The following is a 14,703-nucleotide window of genomic DNA, read 5'->3' as shown; positions in this document are numbered from 1 at the left end:
TAAATGTGATCCTGAGACCCAGCACTCATAATTTCTTTATATATTTGCTATCGCTTAAGCCAATCCTCTGTCGGACGCATGGGATAACATCTGCTAAGGAGCGAGGACTATCAGCACCCCCTAGAATTGTTTTAATTCGCGTTTTCTGCTGCCTAAAACAACGTTACATGCGGTTTCATGGGATTCGTTTATCATAGTCAAGCTTTGCAAGAGTCGACCAAAATGCGAACAGGAGACACGATCACTGGCTCACACATAGTCGCGTTGTAAGAGAGTCCATCATACATTTATTACAGGTGAAATGGCCGGCACATCGTCAACATAGATGCTTCTTCTCAGTCCACTGCCCGATGTGTCCCCGTTGAAACGTTGCACCACAGACTAAATGCTTCAGCCGAAGAAACTAGAATGGAGAAGCACCAAATGAACATCTTTAGGTAGTAGTAGGCATTGTTGCATCCTCTCACATTGCGCTATCACAAAATATCTAATCATAACTACAGAAAGCTAAGCTAAAATATTAATGGAGTCGGAGATATGTTAATTAATGACTTATTTCTTTTTTTTCGAAAACAAAAGAACTGTTAATTTTATCAGAGTCGAATCCGTCAAACAGAGGATAAAATACATGTTCGTTGTTTTATTTAAATAATTTTTAAAGCGGCGTCAGAGCCTAAATGACACTGGTGGGGCATCTTCGCATGAAAAACAGGAAATAATATAACAGAAAAATATCGGAAAACACTTCGTATTGCCAAAGAGCACAAATGCGTGCCAAGATAATTTTTGAACACCAGCCCAGGCTGGTTGACTCCTGGTTTACTTAGATCTCCTGTCTTGTCCAACGCAGTTGAATGAAATATAGCTTTTATTTGAAGTTTCGGCTGTGATTTAACCCTGTAATGTTCAACGTATCATAAAGGCTACGCTGAATTTGATGCCTCAAAATGCTGATTGAAGTATGGGAAACCTAATACAAAGCCCATAGTTGCGTCTTTAATATGCTGCAATTTTTTTCAAATAATGTACTCCCCATGGCCAGAAATAAATGTCCACAATTTATTCCAATCTTCCTTGATTTGGGACTGTGTTTGGGCATTACCGGTTTAACGACTAAGCATAACAACTAATTTACAAACGCGAACCAGCTATCCCTGAGATGGTGTAGATAAGTCGCTTTTAGCAGGCTAGTGATAAAGCGAATGTAACTTTCAGTGTAGAGAACGATCCGCATAGTAGTAAACCATAAAAAAGTATTACTCAAGTTAATAAGAGGTCACTTACCAAACACCCTCGATATCATAGGTCGCGGTGCGATAATATATATATATATATATATATATATATATATATATATATATATATATATATATATATATATATATATATATGATATTACAAACGTTTAAGGGGGCAGTGCCACATGCTCATTCACCAAGCGTATACAATCCTGCTGTATGTGACAATTAGAAGCCCCTCTCACCTTGTAATCAACAGCGTATTGTTGTGCTACGCTGCGTCCAACAGCTCAAAATTAAACTTTAAAAAAGTTTATACGGGTGTTTCGAAGATGCTGTAGCAATATTTCTCTAGTAGATAGTTCACAAAATCAATTGCTAGGTCAATAAGTATTTCGGTAATTAAGATCTACTTATTTCAGACATTTTTTCTCACAAATATAGTCTCCATAGCCAAAAATATGGCCGGGGAACTGCGTTTGTTCAATAATGGGTTAACCACCATTCAAGCAGTTTCTACACTGCTGTGTGTGAACAGGGCCAAAGGTGATGCAATGACGAGAAGGAGACGAATGGAAGCACTGACTTCCAGCTGACAAATAATTAGTAGGTATGCAAAATTTATACATGAGTGCGCAATGCGATTAAAACATTGCATGAACAAGAGCTCGAAAAACCCTGTTCAATAACAATCGCCTGCGGCGCATGCTGCATTATTCCAGGAATCGCAGTTCTTTGTGAGACAGGACCACCGAAAAAAATGACGGGGGTTCTACGTGCCAAAACCACGATCTGATTATGAGGCACGCCATAGTGGGGGACTCCGGAATAATTCGGACCATCTGGCGATCTTTAACGTGCACCTAAATGCAAGTACACGGGTTTTTTCTGATTTCACCCCCATCGAAATGCGGCCGCCGTGGCCGGGATTTGATCCCGCGACCTCGTTCTCAGCAGCCCAATAGCATAGCCAATAAGCACCCACGGCGGGTACAGGCCACCAATGGCTTGCTGACAGGATGCGCCCCTCTTCACCGGCCAATTGTGCTGACACGCTCATTACGCATGCCTGATCATCCATACACTTGCAAATCACTGCGGCCCGCTTGAATTAGGGGGTACGGCCACACTTTTGAAGATATTTTATACATACAATGTTTTGATATCGTTGTGTACAGAAGCACCAATTCTGCATACCTACCGACAAATCGGCAGTTGAGCGTCAGTGCTTTTCCTCATATCGTTCTGGTCTTCCTGCCGCGTTTGCGCTGTTTGCGGACAACCATGTATTATCAACTAGCCACATACGTGCCACCTTGCTACGTTTCTACATCTTTAACTATAAAAACAATATTGCGAAGAGATCGAAAAACAATTACGTGAATGCAGGAGCTGCACACAGCAATACAGTGTTCCTTTTTTTTTCGTATTTCATGTGCACGAACGAATAATTTAAGAGCATTTCCAGTACGATTCGCTTGGTTTTTGACGTGGCGACATATTGAGACTTCAGCTTACTGCGACGAGGAAGGCTGGCCGCCAGGCGCGTCACCGTCCATTCCCGGCATGTGGCCGACGGGCATGGATCCCATGGATCCCATCGAACCCATGGATCCCATGGAACCCATGGATCCCATGGAGCCCATGGTGTCGCCCACTGTAATGCAGAAGATGGGTACTTAGTTAAAAGACAACTCGGCCATATAGTTCTTGAAACGGCAAATGGTCTTCGAGGGACCAGTATTGCTTTCCTTTGTAGCTTGGTGTCGGGTGGAGAACAGATTTTATGTCGCAATTCTTTTAACACTTTGCGGGATTCCGCAGAAATGATTAGCCATAGTACGTGGGCCTCTGGTTGCAGTCATCGAATAATTCAGCCTCGCTGTGACAATCTGCTAACCACGTGGTTAATTCAGATAGTAGAGCGATCGACATAGAAATGCGTTGATGCATGGTTAAATCCGAGGACTAGGGCGAAATTTTCTTCAGCGGCGGAACTTTTTTTCTGAAAACTTTGTGGCTGCATTCGGGTGGGAAGCAGTTTCCTCTTTATAAGCCGTTGAAATCGCATGTATACCAAGTGTTGAATTTTATGTAGAATACTGTTCAAATAAAACTGTCTTGCGTAGGCGCCTGCCGATTTGCCTTCAATTATGATGCATGGCAAGGTGGACATTTGCAGCAACAAATGTTTTCCTTGATAATTTAGGTAATAAAATAAAATGTGTTAAATAATCAAATAATTACTCACTTAACGACACCTGTTGCAACTGCGCAATTGAAAGTCGCGTCTGCTTAGCTAAATTCCCAGGACTAGCCCCAATGTTGAGATATCTGTCCCAAAAATAAACTAAAATATCCAGCGTCGTTGCAGTCGTGATTGTCCTGAACTGTTAGAGGCATGCTTTTGTGAAAATAGTAACTGGAACGCCATTGCATTACAGCACATTCTTAAGGCCGTGTTTCTCGAAACGGGCGCCAGATTTAGGATTTCTGCTAAGCAGACATAGCGTCACTACTCCTCGGATACAATGTCGGAATACCAAAGTTTTCCATAAAGTGAGCAATTAAATGTTTAATTTGTACATTTTAGGTTACATAATCTGTTGATGCATTTTTTTCTGGCTGATAAGGTCCGCCTATAGGTTCCTAGAGTATCAACAAAACTAAATTCCTAGATATGGGACCTAGATATGGCAGTGGTGTTTTTCTTATTTTAAGGTGTTCCGCATGAAATGAAGAACCTGGAATAGGCTCGGTGTAGTATTGCACGGGGCCTCCCAATTTATTTGTTTCTCAGTGTGTCTAGAAAAAGCAGGTTAACAAAATACGCGTCTATAAAACGTTCTCTCATCGAAATACTACAACCCCCCTAATCTGTTGTGTCCCACAGCGCCACGCTGACTAATTTCTGCACCATATTATATTTCGTTACGCATCTATCAAATTGATATATCGCACAAAAGCTTGTCAGTACTAACTCATCCCACATACATCGCAGGACTGGAATTGTCTCAACAGATAGATCACGTCTATGCAAGGTTTTGTTTGTTTTCGTACAGTAATGGCTAATATTTCATAAGCAGTAATTTTGTGCTTGTCACATCAATTCTACCAAACCTCTGCATTGCTTTCAGGCCTTGAGAGTTCTAATAAATGAAATAAAAATTAAAAATTAATAGCGATATGAACAGAAAGTACACAATGCGCCGAAAATTCGCATCGCAAATACCTCTACAACAGGGATAAATATTTGTAAGAAGATTACGGGACGATTTCTTTTCTATTTTACACCTAATTATATCAGCACGCGGAAACCACTAACGCGAAAGGGGTAAGACGAACACAAGGGCTTACTTCCAACTAAGTTTTAATCACTGAGGGCATGCTATTTATGCATAAAGAAGCCATGTAAACATGCAAACGCATAGACGGCACAAACATAAAAGGCGAGAACACTAGGGCGCATATCGTCTGTCCTTCTGTGATACAGATTCTAAGTACGGCTTCTTTATGTGTAAATAACGTGTTCCCCCGGGATAAAACATTAGTTGGAAGTTAGCGCTTGTGCTTGTCTCACCTCCTTTTCGTCTGAGGTTTTGTACACTAGATTAGATTACCAGCTCGCGCATTGTTACGCTATATTTTACGCTTACATGTTATAAACCGTTGACTCTCTTGCGAGCCATACATGACTTCTTGCACGACTTTGACTGAGCGTGGTGTCCGCGTTTTATTAAAGAATATGCAACTTACTCATGCCATGTGGCGGAGATGCTGAGCCACCAGCGAAGCCCGCGTTCCTCCTGAAAGGTAAAAATAAGCAGCTTGTTGAAACCTCAGTAGGAATTCAAAGTTAGTGCTGTCCAATGCTTAATGTACATTCCCATTCTATGTTGGTTGAATGGCAGGATGAAAGAACATTTTTGCTATACCATAAAGTCCGTCTGCGCTGCACTCTAATTGGGGGGGGGGGGGGAACACCTACCTTGTTCTGATACTAAATGTTGTAATAAGGTTATCATAATCTTCACTGATGTTTACAGCTCAGCCCTCGATATACTTTCAAGGTTCTGTATCGCTAAGCTTTTATGTCAGCCGCACGCACACACAAGGAAAAAAGTAAATGTGGCTTAATTCACTGAAAAGAGCGAAATGCTTACCCAAATGACATTGTCGCGTCACCCCCGTGGAAACCTCCGGACCCTAAAGACAAATGTTACACAGATCAAATCACAAACGAGAAGCTAAATTGCTTTATAGTTCGGATAAGTGAAAAAAAAAGACAGTGCTATTTCACACACAAATTTCTTTGCACATATTTCCTCCATAGTGGCCATGCTCGGGAATTGTCGTGCAGTCTAGACATAAAAGGACGAAGGGTGTGTCGGGGGGGGGGGGGGGGGGGTGAGTGGAGGACACGTGCCGTATATATGGCTGTCACACCAATGGGTAAGGCGAGTGAGTAATCTTATTCACGAGAAAGGTGATAGAATACTTAAGCCAAAGAAGAAATTAATACAAAAGAAAACAGGTGATTACCAAGTTTCACATCGCTCTTTTGTTATAAGAAATACAGGATATTCCAACAAATTTATCCTCAAGAAATCAATATTAGCGTATGCGAAATTGAGCGTGTTACTGATTTCATCCAAAATACTGTTGGAACGTCCAAGTGTTCGTTAAGATCCACAATATTACCAATTTCTGCTTTTGTCATGTGAGAAGCGATAGTCAGCATTACATTCATTATGCGTACAGCTCAATGTAGCATCACGCTAATGAAAAAAAAATGAACGCCTAATGTTTCTGTTTGTGGTGCATAATCGCTTTCTTTTTCAGCTGCGCAATCTAAAGTGCGTGCACCAACACCTCTCACTCATCCTAACATTCTCACTCTTAGAGCTCTTCTGGTTCTTGTAAGATATGGGCCGCGTAAATAATTTCTCAACTTTTATGTGTTTTTTCCTGGCAAGATAATCAACCACTCTAAGCATGCAAATTTGCATTCTTTAAAATTGTGAGCTAGATTGAATGACGTTTCTAACATGTTCAGCAAGCAGACGTGGGCATACTGTATGCAAATCTTTGAAACGGCACCGAGTGACGCGGTTGTATTAGCTGACACTGTTGTTTATGTTTAGTATAGGGAACTAATGCAGGGAACGTTCATTTTGTGAACACGAAGGTGTACTGGCGTGGTATTTCGGCCCTTTCATTTTCTTGCATTAAATGAAGGTACAGGACTTTGAAACCACAAAAATACTTGAAAGCCTCAGCGCGCAGTAAATAAATAAATATATAGTTTCTACAGCCAGTTTTCCCTTCATTTTCAAGGAGTTTACTGCGTCACGACATCATGACGCAGAGGCGGTCACGTGGGAGCAGCACGATTGCGACGTACTGACACTCACTCTGGCTTGCTAGGCCGTCTGCTACACTGCTACATTGGGCCACACAATGAGTATCATCATAGGTATCCAACCGAGTCTGCAGTAATGAGTGCCAAAATGTATAATTGTACTGCTCCTATATGGCCACCTTCTTTGACATGCATAGGGATCATGACGTCACAACAGAGTCACCTCCTTATAAAGGGAGCCAAAACGGCAGTAGAAAAACCATTATATTCGGGTATTTTCACCGTTCAGAAGTTTTCCAGTATTTTTATCTAGTTGAGAGGTCTGGCACCTTCCTTTAAGACAAGAAACTGAAAAAGTAAATAAATATCATGTCAGTACACTTTGAAGCACATATAATTGATAAAAAAAAGTGAAGCAGCCTTGAGTTGATCCAAAAAGCCGTTGTTACCTTAGCTCTTGTTGGTTTTGTTCAATTACGATGCCATGGCCACGTTCTGCTTGACCAGTATTTCCAACTGTGGCCGCCTCAGAAGCTACATCAAACTTGTGTCGTCCAGTTGTGTTTGTATTACACCATTTTATATCGCCAATGAATAATTAAAAGATGCCAGTTGGGCCTCTGTAACGAGCATTTTCTTTACGCGGAAATAGGTACGCCGATGAATAGCACGGGATGTGATAATACTGTTATGACGGTCAGTGTTTGTGCTGTCTGTAGGGATACTCAGCTTATTCGCGCTGATTGTGTGCAAAAAAAAAAAGAAGACCTATTGCCATCGGGATCACCCCAGCCTTCTGGTCGACGAAACAGCCCATACAGCGAAATATATTTATATTTATGCTGCATAAGCAGGTTGTCGGTGAACGATTTGTACATTGCACACACGCATAATTTAAAAGAAAAAGAGCAGTGGAATGAGCAGAGCAGTGGTGGCCTTGTCTGACCAATAGTAAATGTACGCGTTGAAGGCGAGAAGGTTTGCGAGAATAATCTGCCGTATCTACATTGTTGAGCGTTATTAGCAGAGCTACACCATCTCTGACAAAAAATAGCGCGATAAACAAGAGACGAGAAAGAAACACGGCACGAGCGCAGGCGAGAAACTGTGGTTTATTGTTAAAGAAACGAATTTCTTTCTCGTGCCTTGTTTATGGCGTTATTCTTCGTCATTATGGAATGCCAACTAGGCTAGCATTCTGTACTTCTCAATACTCTATGTCATCGCCCAGACCAACTCTTTTCATTAGCTTTGCCACCCCGATTACAGCTCACTTTAGTTCTTTAATTTATTTATCAAACGGCCCAGATCATACCTGACAGAGGCATAGGGCTTGGCTGCATCATGCCGTGAGTTTGTGGGAACATGGCAGCCCGGGCAGTCCGTGCGTGGGTGTGCCTGTAATGTCACCGGGGTAACGAGACAGGAACAGTGGCCAAGTTAGGATGCTAAAAGGTCTTGGTGGCTTTTCTGCTCGTAGGAATATTGAAGCGACAGAAACAAGACATGTAAACCACGATTATTAAGCGAAGCTTCTTTCGTTAAACCTCCCGGACCTGTCTGACTTTAACTACAGGGGCTGCAGCTATCTTTCCAAATAACTGAAATAAAGAAAAAGAATTGCGATTACGTGCCCGATGACGTGATCGAAGCTCGATCCGCCAACAGAGCAGTCTGATGCTCTATCACACACACACACACACACACACACACACACACACACACACACACACACACACACACACACACACACACACACACACACACACACACACACACACACACACACACACACACACACACACCACACACACACACACACACACACACACACACACACACACACACACACACACACACACACACACACACACACACACACACACACACACACACACACACACACACACACACACACACACACACACACACACACACACACACACACACACTCCGTTGAGCCTGAAAATAAATCAAAGCAAGCGAAAGACGCACATTTTTGCACATTATTTGTATTCGCTGCAAAGAACATTGGGTAACGATCGCCCATATAATTCCAACGAGCCCATACGGATTAGCTCTTTGAAGTGATCACCACGTGTCCCCCACTGCGTGCCATGGGTGCGCGAGGGCACGCGTGCGCGAGGCAGTTTCTTTTAAGCCAAAGAAACCGGAATGAAATGCGCAAATTCTTATCATTGTATTAACCGCTATATGAAACGAAAGTTTCACTTCAAATAAACTTCAATACGTGCGCTTGGATCTGCATAGTTTTATCATGACAGTAATGAATGTCTTGACGACCGTTTCTGACAAAAGATATTTGATCGTGCGTAAGTGAGATATAGCAACCTTGGAACCTCGGCCCTGTCAGTAGTGACGTCCCGAGAATATGACTTGCCTCCGTAAAGGTGTCGAGGCTTGTACGGTGAATACCTAATGGTGGAGCGTGTTTTCGAATGTAGTGGAGTAATTTTGCCAGTGGTTACGTCAAACGGACACAGTGGTTACTACAGCTTAGCCAAGATATTCCTAACAAGGGCTTAGGCACAACATGACAAGCTTAGGAAACGGTGAACTACGAAACAGCCGCATCTTGATTCAACGGTATTTGCCCCTGTCAACGAGGGCATAATCCCTGCCTGTCCTATGTTGCCACTGACACAGTACACTAAACAAACTGCATCGTTTTGCGCGATCAACGAGACAGGTGTCATTAAATAAAACCTCAGTGGATCTCACAGAACAATGAATGCACGGAAGTAATGCTATGAGCAGAATATGGATCAGAGCTAAAGGAAATGAGGACCTCGCAAAGAAAACGTCGCAACACCACTGACGGATTTCATGTCATGAAGATGAGAACAGAGAAAAACATACGCCAAATAAGAAAAAAAAAAGTTTAATGTTGTAAATCACAGTCATGGGCACTATGTTCTCCTAAAGGAAGCCCGAGAATCAAACCTTGAAATGTTTTTCTTGTCATGAAATGTTTTGCATGCATGCTACATTGCGAATCTGTTCTAATTTAAATCGTCACGCATCTGTTTACGGAATACCTATTTATTTAATCTTACATAACAGTTTATTTTCGACTTCGATACGCCGAAATCTGCCTTCAAGGTAAAATATGCAGAAACAGAACCATCATAATGTTTTTCTGGCAATTTATGATGTTGTCATAAACGCAAATTGTCGGGTACTAGTGCTTTTTAATTGATTTTAGTGTACAGGGATTCTACGGCTCCGTTATCCACTGTATACGAGTTTATACACGTCTCAGCACATTTTCAAAAAGCACAATGACACTTTCCTTATAATAAACCTTAATGTAGGATGATAAGAGGGGTCACTTGGCGCACAATAACTTTTTTTACAGTAAATTCACATTCATATTTACCAGCTTTCTTCGCTATGGGCAGCACCTGTGAGAAAAAAAGGGCATCAGGAATATAAGTATGCAGATATTCTACTAATATGTGCCTTAAAGAGCATTTTCATGCTGTTTTTATATGTCGGCGACTTTGCTTCTTTAGTGATACCATATTTCTTGAAAAACTCATAACAGCACATTGCTAAAACGACGTGCGCGCACTATATCTTGCTTTCTTTCAATGAGCGCTATAGTTATTGAAATTTTCATTTATGGGACCTATTTAATGGTATAGAATTATTTACTTGTTTGCATGAAAAATGAATTCAGCGATGTTTTCTCTAAATCGATTTCTCTTTTTTTTTTTTTTGGAGAACGCTGAACGCAGGTTTATTGTGTTAAGATGGCAGCGTAAGAATATAGAGTGTTAAGATAGGAGCGTAAGAGTATAGAGTGATAAGACAGGATTTCCACTAAGGCAATTTCGGGAAATATGGAGCGTTCAAAAATGCTATACCTCACCTCGGCATCATTCAATTGTCCTCGCTATAGCTTCTTACTCAAGAAAAAAAAAGTAAAATTTGATGCCATGATAACTGACCAGAAGGATAATTCGGTGAGTATTCCAACTGCTTGATTAGGGGACTTGGAGTGTTTTAACGGGGTCAACAGGGAAATCCGAAGGTGGAATACTATAAGTAACACTAGTCGCGTGTTACAAACAACAGTAAACAGCATTCAATATTATGCGGAATCCAAAACAGATTTCACTACAATGGCCAGTTGAATGTTTGCAGTGTTCACAAAATACTCCTGCCAGAACCTTTTTTTTTTTCCTTTTCCGGTCGTTCATGTCATGGTGGAATATACCCGTGTCGAGTATTTCTTTTCCCGAGTTAAACAATCGTAATTTGGACTCCCTCAACACACTTACTGCATACGACGAGCACTATGAATCCGGAGAGAACAGTCGACCTCATCCTGCACGGTGGAGCGTCCCTGCGTAAACCCAGTTAGAAACCACTCAGCTCGTAACCCCGCGACGTCACAGTACTTATACCCAGACATGAAGTTTACGCAGCTGCTTTCAAGCTACCCTATAACGTTAAAAAGCAGCAGCGCGAAGTTCTTAGCTCGTTTCTCGGCTCCTTATCCGGTTGAGCCAGTCCGCCAACACCACGCAGCGCAATTTCTTAGCACGCTACGGAAAAAACATCTAGCAGGAAAACCAATTGCGAGTCCCAGAAAATAAACAGCCCTCGTTTCGCGCTAAGTGTCGGCAGAGGAAGTGTGCCCGTAGGAGATGTAACCGGAGCGCCGCATCGCTTTGTGGGAACCCGGCGTGTCAGCGCCCCTGTAAACGCGATGTTTAGGCCCGTGTATTAGTTCGAGGGCGTAAACCCGTAGACGGCGCCTTTCTCCGCGCCGTTTGCCTCGTTTGCTGTCAGACTGTGTTAGAGGGGCTTCAATTATCCGTAATTGAGTCCACGGAAATATTGCAGGAAGATCCTGAAATCAGTTTTTTTTTCTACACACAGCAAGGCCCGAAGTGGTCTCTTTCTGACGCTAATAGATGCCGCCGTAGCATTTTATTATTTACACCCATGTCCATACGATGCTGCTGACATCTAACAGCGAAAAGCATTACACATGCTCTTGCTTCGGTGACGTGTGCTTATAGAGATGATATCAATAACTAAACGTATTAGCTCTGCTATATTTCAAACATAATCATTGGAGAGAAAGGATATATGAATAAAAAAGGGCACGCTAACCATGGGCACATGTGCATACAAGCTTAGCCAACTGCAGGAGGGCTTAGAGGGCAGTGGCTCAAATGGAAATCGTAAATTGATTGCATATGGCGAAATGATGGCAATTATGGAAAGCGCGCGTAATTTAAAAGCGAGTGAAAGTCCCAATCAGTCTGACCCAGTATTTGAAATCGATGTAAAAATTTGTAAATGAATATTCTGCGCAGACAGTCGATTACGTTTATCATGGCCTTGGCTCCAACAAGTGCCGCAGTGCTGGTCTTTAATGCTTTTGTGCAAACATCCTCGGACAGCAAGACATGTTGAAGCCTCAGGTTAACTGGAAAGAAAAAAAGAAAGTTTCATCACATCTTGCTTCAGAATGTTTACTTTTATTGTTGTATTTAATAATTTGATATAGTAGTGCACAAAGGGTAAAAAACGAGTAATAAATGACAGAACAGGGATTATTTCTCGTGGCACCAAAAAAGATTTCCGATGGTGTGATGTTGACAAACTAACAAGCAAGCTTTAACTACTCTACGGGGAGAAATACACTGCTTGCAACTCCACAGTAAGGGAATTATTTAATGCTTTTTATCAATTTGGCGCTGAGAAAAGGCAACGGACTTTTCATATGTCTCTGTGCTTTTACAATCTGGAAAGGCCAATGGTCAAATATGCATTTAAGCGAATGCAGTGGCGTCACTAGGGTAGCCCAGGGCAACCCAAGGCGGTTGACCGCCGGGATCACCCCCCCCCCCCCCCCCTTCTCGTTTCAAGCAACGAAGCATAATGGCCAGTTTCAGCGTAGAGAAAACGACTAATTATTTTTGATTTCTTTATGCTATGTCCAATGCTACACCACTCTGAATTCGGCACGACATCACACTGAAAGCGCATATATGTGTGTTCTGATTTTGTATCACCATGCAGAAAAATCATGCGTGAGCTTTTTTATTTCTAAAAAGAATTCTTTACTAAAAATGACCAGAGCAAGTCGCTTTCGTTCGAAGAATGTCCGGATAGACAGTGTATATCAACGTCCACATAAAACACACGAAATGCAAACTTTGAGCGAGAGCTAGAGGAATAAAGAGAAGCTCTTTAATAGAAAACAGGTATTTACCGGCATATATACATCCACTGTCTATGTGGGGTGATGAAGTTAGGAAATTTGCAGGTGCAAGTTGGAATCAGCTAGCGCAAGACAGGGGTAATTGAAGATCGCAAGGAGAGGCCTTCGTCCTGCAGTGGACATAAATATAGGATGATGATGATGATACAGCCATTTACATGCTACTTTGTACAGGAAGGGAAAAGATGAACAAAAGATTCACAAAGAAAAAAAAAACGATCGAGAACAAAAATTAACATAAAATGTGCATGTGAACCCGATAATAATGTTTACAAGTGAGGTGGTTGGTAAAGGCAGGCTTTCCTATCTCACATAGTGAATCTTCAAAGCTTTAAAAGAAGACAGATTTATTATAGGTATTGGAACTATAAATGCAAGACCCAAGGCTTTTCTGAAGGGCCGCGCATTGAACCTAAGACTGTAAGTATAACCTTAGCGGATTATGGCAAATCATGTCAATTTGGCGCCCAAAAGAATGTATCTCGTCACGGAACGCGAGGCATGCAATCATTATGTGCTCCACTGTCTCTAAGCTGCCACCGTTATCCCAGTAGAGATCAGTGGTGCGCCCTATGTGATACAGATAATTATTCGTGAATGCAATGAAAGCCCATGGTACAATATCTCGAAATAGCGAGGAAGTGATGGTGAAATTCTGGATCTTACTACAGGGTCAATCGATCCCAGAAAGTTATTTTGGGGAAGCGGAAGATTGCAGAGCGATCTTTTTATTCATAGACATTTTTTTACCATATTTGAAACGTCGGCTTTCGTAAAAATGTTCCTTCTCAAATTTTGGTATTCAAGTCAATTTCGGGAAGCTGTATCCGCTTTTTCGTTTCTCGAAATACCGGCAAGGCCAGATATCCACTGGAAGGTGATGCAATGTATAGAAATGTTGGCTTTGTGCTGAAGATAGGCAAGCACACAGGCTTCAGGTGTAGGTTGCACATCGATTGCTTGTGCCTCTTCTACATACTTTGTATAGCAGGTTTCGAATCCATGAATATCCCCCAGCTCCTTGGCGGCTGCTCTCGAAGTACATGCATAGGGGCCTGCTTAATGTCATATAGCTAAGCTGACGTAGATGATGTCGCCTACTGAAGACGAAACGAGAATCGCTGTCCTTTATAGAGCATTCAGCACAATGCTCTATATAGGAGTGTCTATATAGTGTTCGCACAATGAGCGACGTGGAGTTGTAGAGCCATCCATGAAAACATGTGTGGTGGTTGCGTATTTTTTGTGCATATATTCCAGAGCAGTCTCATCGGCCGCTGATTAAGGCACTTTCTTTTTTTACTGATTCCAGGAATATATGGCACGATTTTCAGTGGTGGCAGTTAAGGGTGTCTAGTGAATTCTGTTTTCCAAATTCCTGACTTTTCCAGGTCTTTCATAACTTTTCAGGGAAAATTCCATGACTAAAAAAAAAAAACAAGAAAATCAACGACTGATATTTTAAGTCAGCAGCAGATCAATACTGTCATCTTTTCTCACGATATGATAATGGCACGCAAGCAGAGATGAAGTTTTAGGCATGACATCATCTCTGATAGGCAGAATAGCCCCTTGGGACTATTCCCGAGACTTTGGTTCCATCTTTTTCCTGGCGTACTACCTGAGTGTATACTTTGCAGGTGCAATCTTTAAAGTGTGATCTATGCACCGAGCTTGCTCGTATCCAATGCTAAATTTGGTGAGGTTTCCTTTGAACACACTTTACTAGTAGTCCCGTATCCTGTAATTGGCATTTTAATTGCAATCTGCTCTTATCCATCACGCTGATGACCACTTCAGAGTGACAAAGAACTTAATGAGAAGGAAAAAAAGCGTAC

The 14,703-nt window shown here is 41.9% G+C and overlaps 1 protein-coding gene across 1 annotated transcript; it reads right to left on the bottom strand.

Annotated features, from left to right (window-relative positions):
* Positions 1 to 243: 243 nt before the first annotated feature.
* On the bottom strand, positions 244 to 11,127 carry LOC119452311 (uncharacterized). The gene is made up of 7 exons (XM_049667085.1): positions 10,908 to 11,127; positions 10,001 to 10,025; positions 7,916 to 7,998; positions 5,402 to 5,444; positions 4,995 to 5,044; positions 2,757 to 2,895; positions 244 to 403 (listed from the first exon to the last, which is right to left on the bottom strand). The coding sequence occupies exons 1-7, from the start codon at positions 10,951 to 10,953 to the stop codon at positions 391 to 393; spliced, it is 399 nt and encodes a 132-aa protein (XP_049523042.1). The 5' UTR covers positions 10,954 to 11,127; the 3' UTR covers positions 244 to 390.
* Between the last annotated feature and the right edge of the window lie 3,576 nt (positions 11,128 to 14,703).

This window comes from Dermacentor silvarum, chromosome 5 (assembly GCF_013339745.2).
Source record: "Dermacentor silvarum isolate Dsil-2018 chromosome 5, BIME_Dsil_1.4, whole genome shotgun sequence".
Lineage (NCBI taxonomy): Eukaryota > Metazoa > Arthropoda > Arachnida > Ixodida > Ixodidae > Dermacentor > Dermacentor silvarum.
This window is presented reverse-complemented; position numbering and strand designations above follow the sequence as displayed.

Coding starts and splice junctions, on each gene's coding strand:
- LOC119452311 (XM_049667085.1), bottom strand. CDS start 10,953: ATGAGGTCGACTGTTCTCTCCGGATTCATAGTGCTCGTCGTATGCA. Junction 7,999..10,000: donor GCCCATAGCGAAGAAAGCTG/GTAAATATGAAT, acceptor GTGACATTACAG/GCACACCCACGCACGGACTG. Junction 2,896..4,994: donor ATCTCCGCCACATGGCATGA/GTAAGTTGCATA, acceptor TCTGCATTACAG/TGGGCGACACCATGGGCTCC.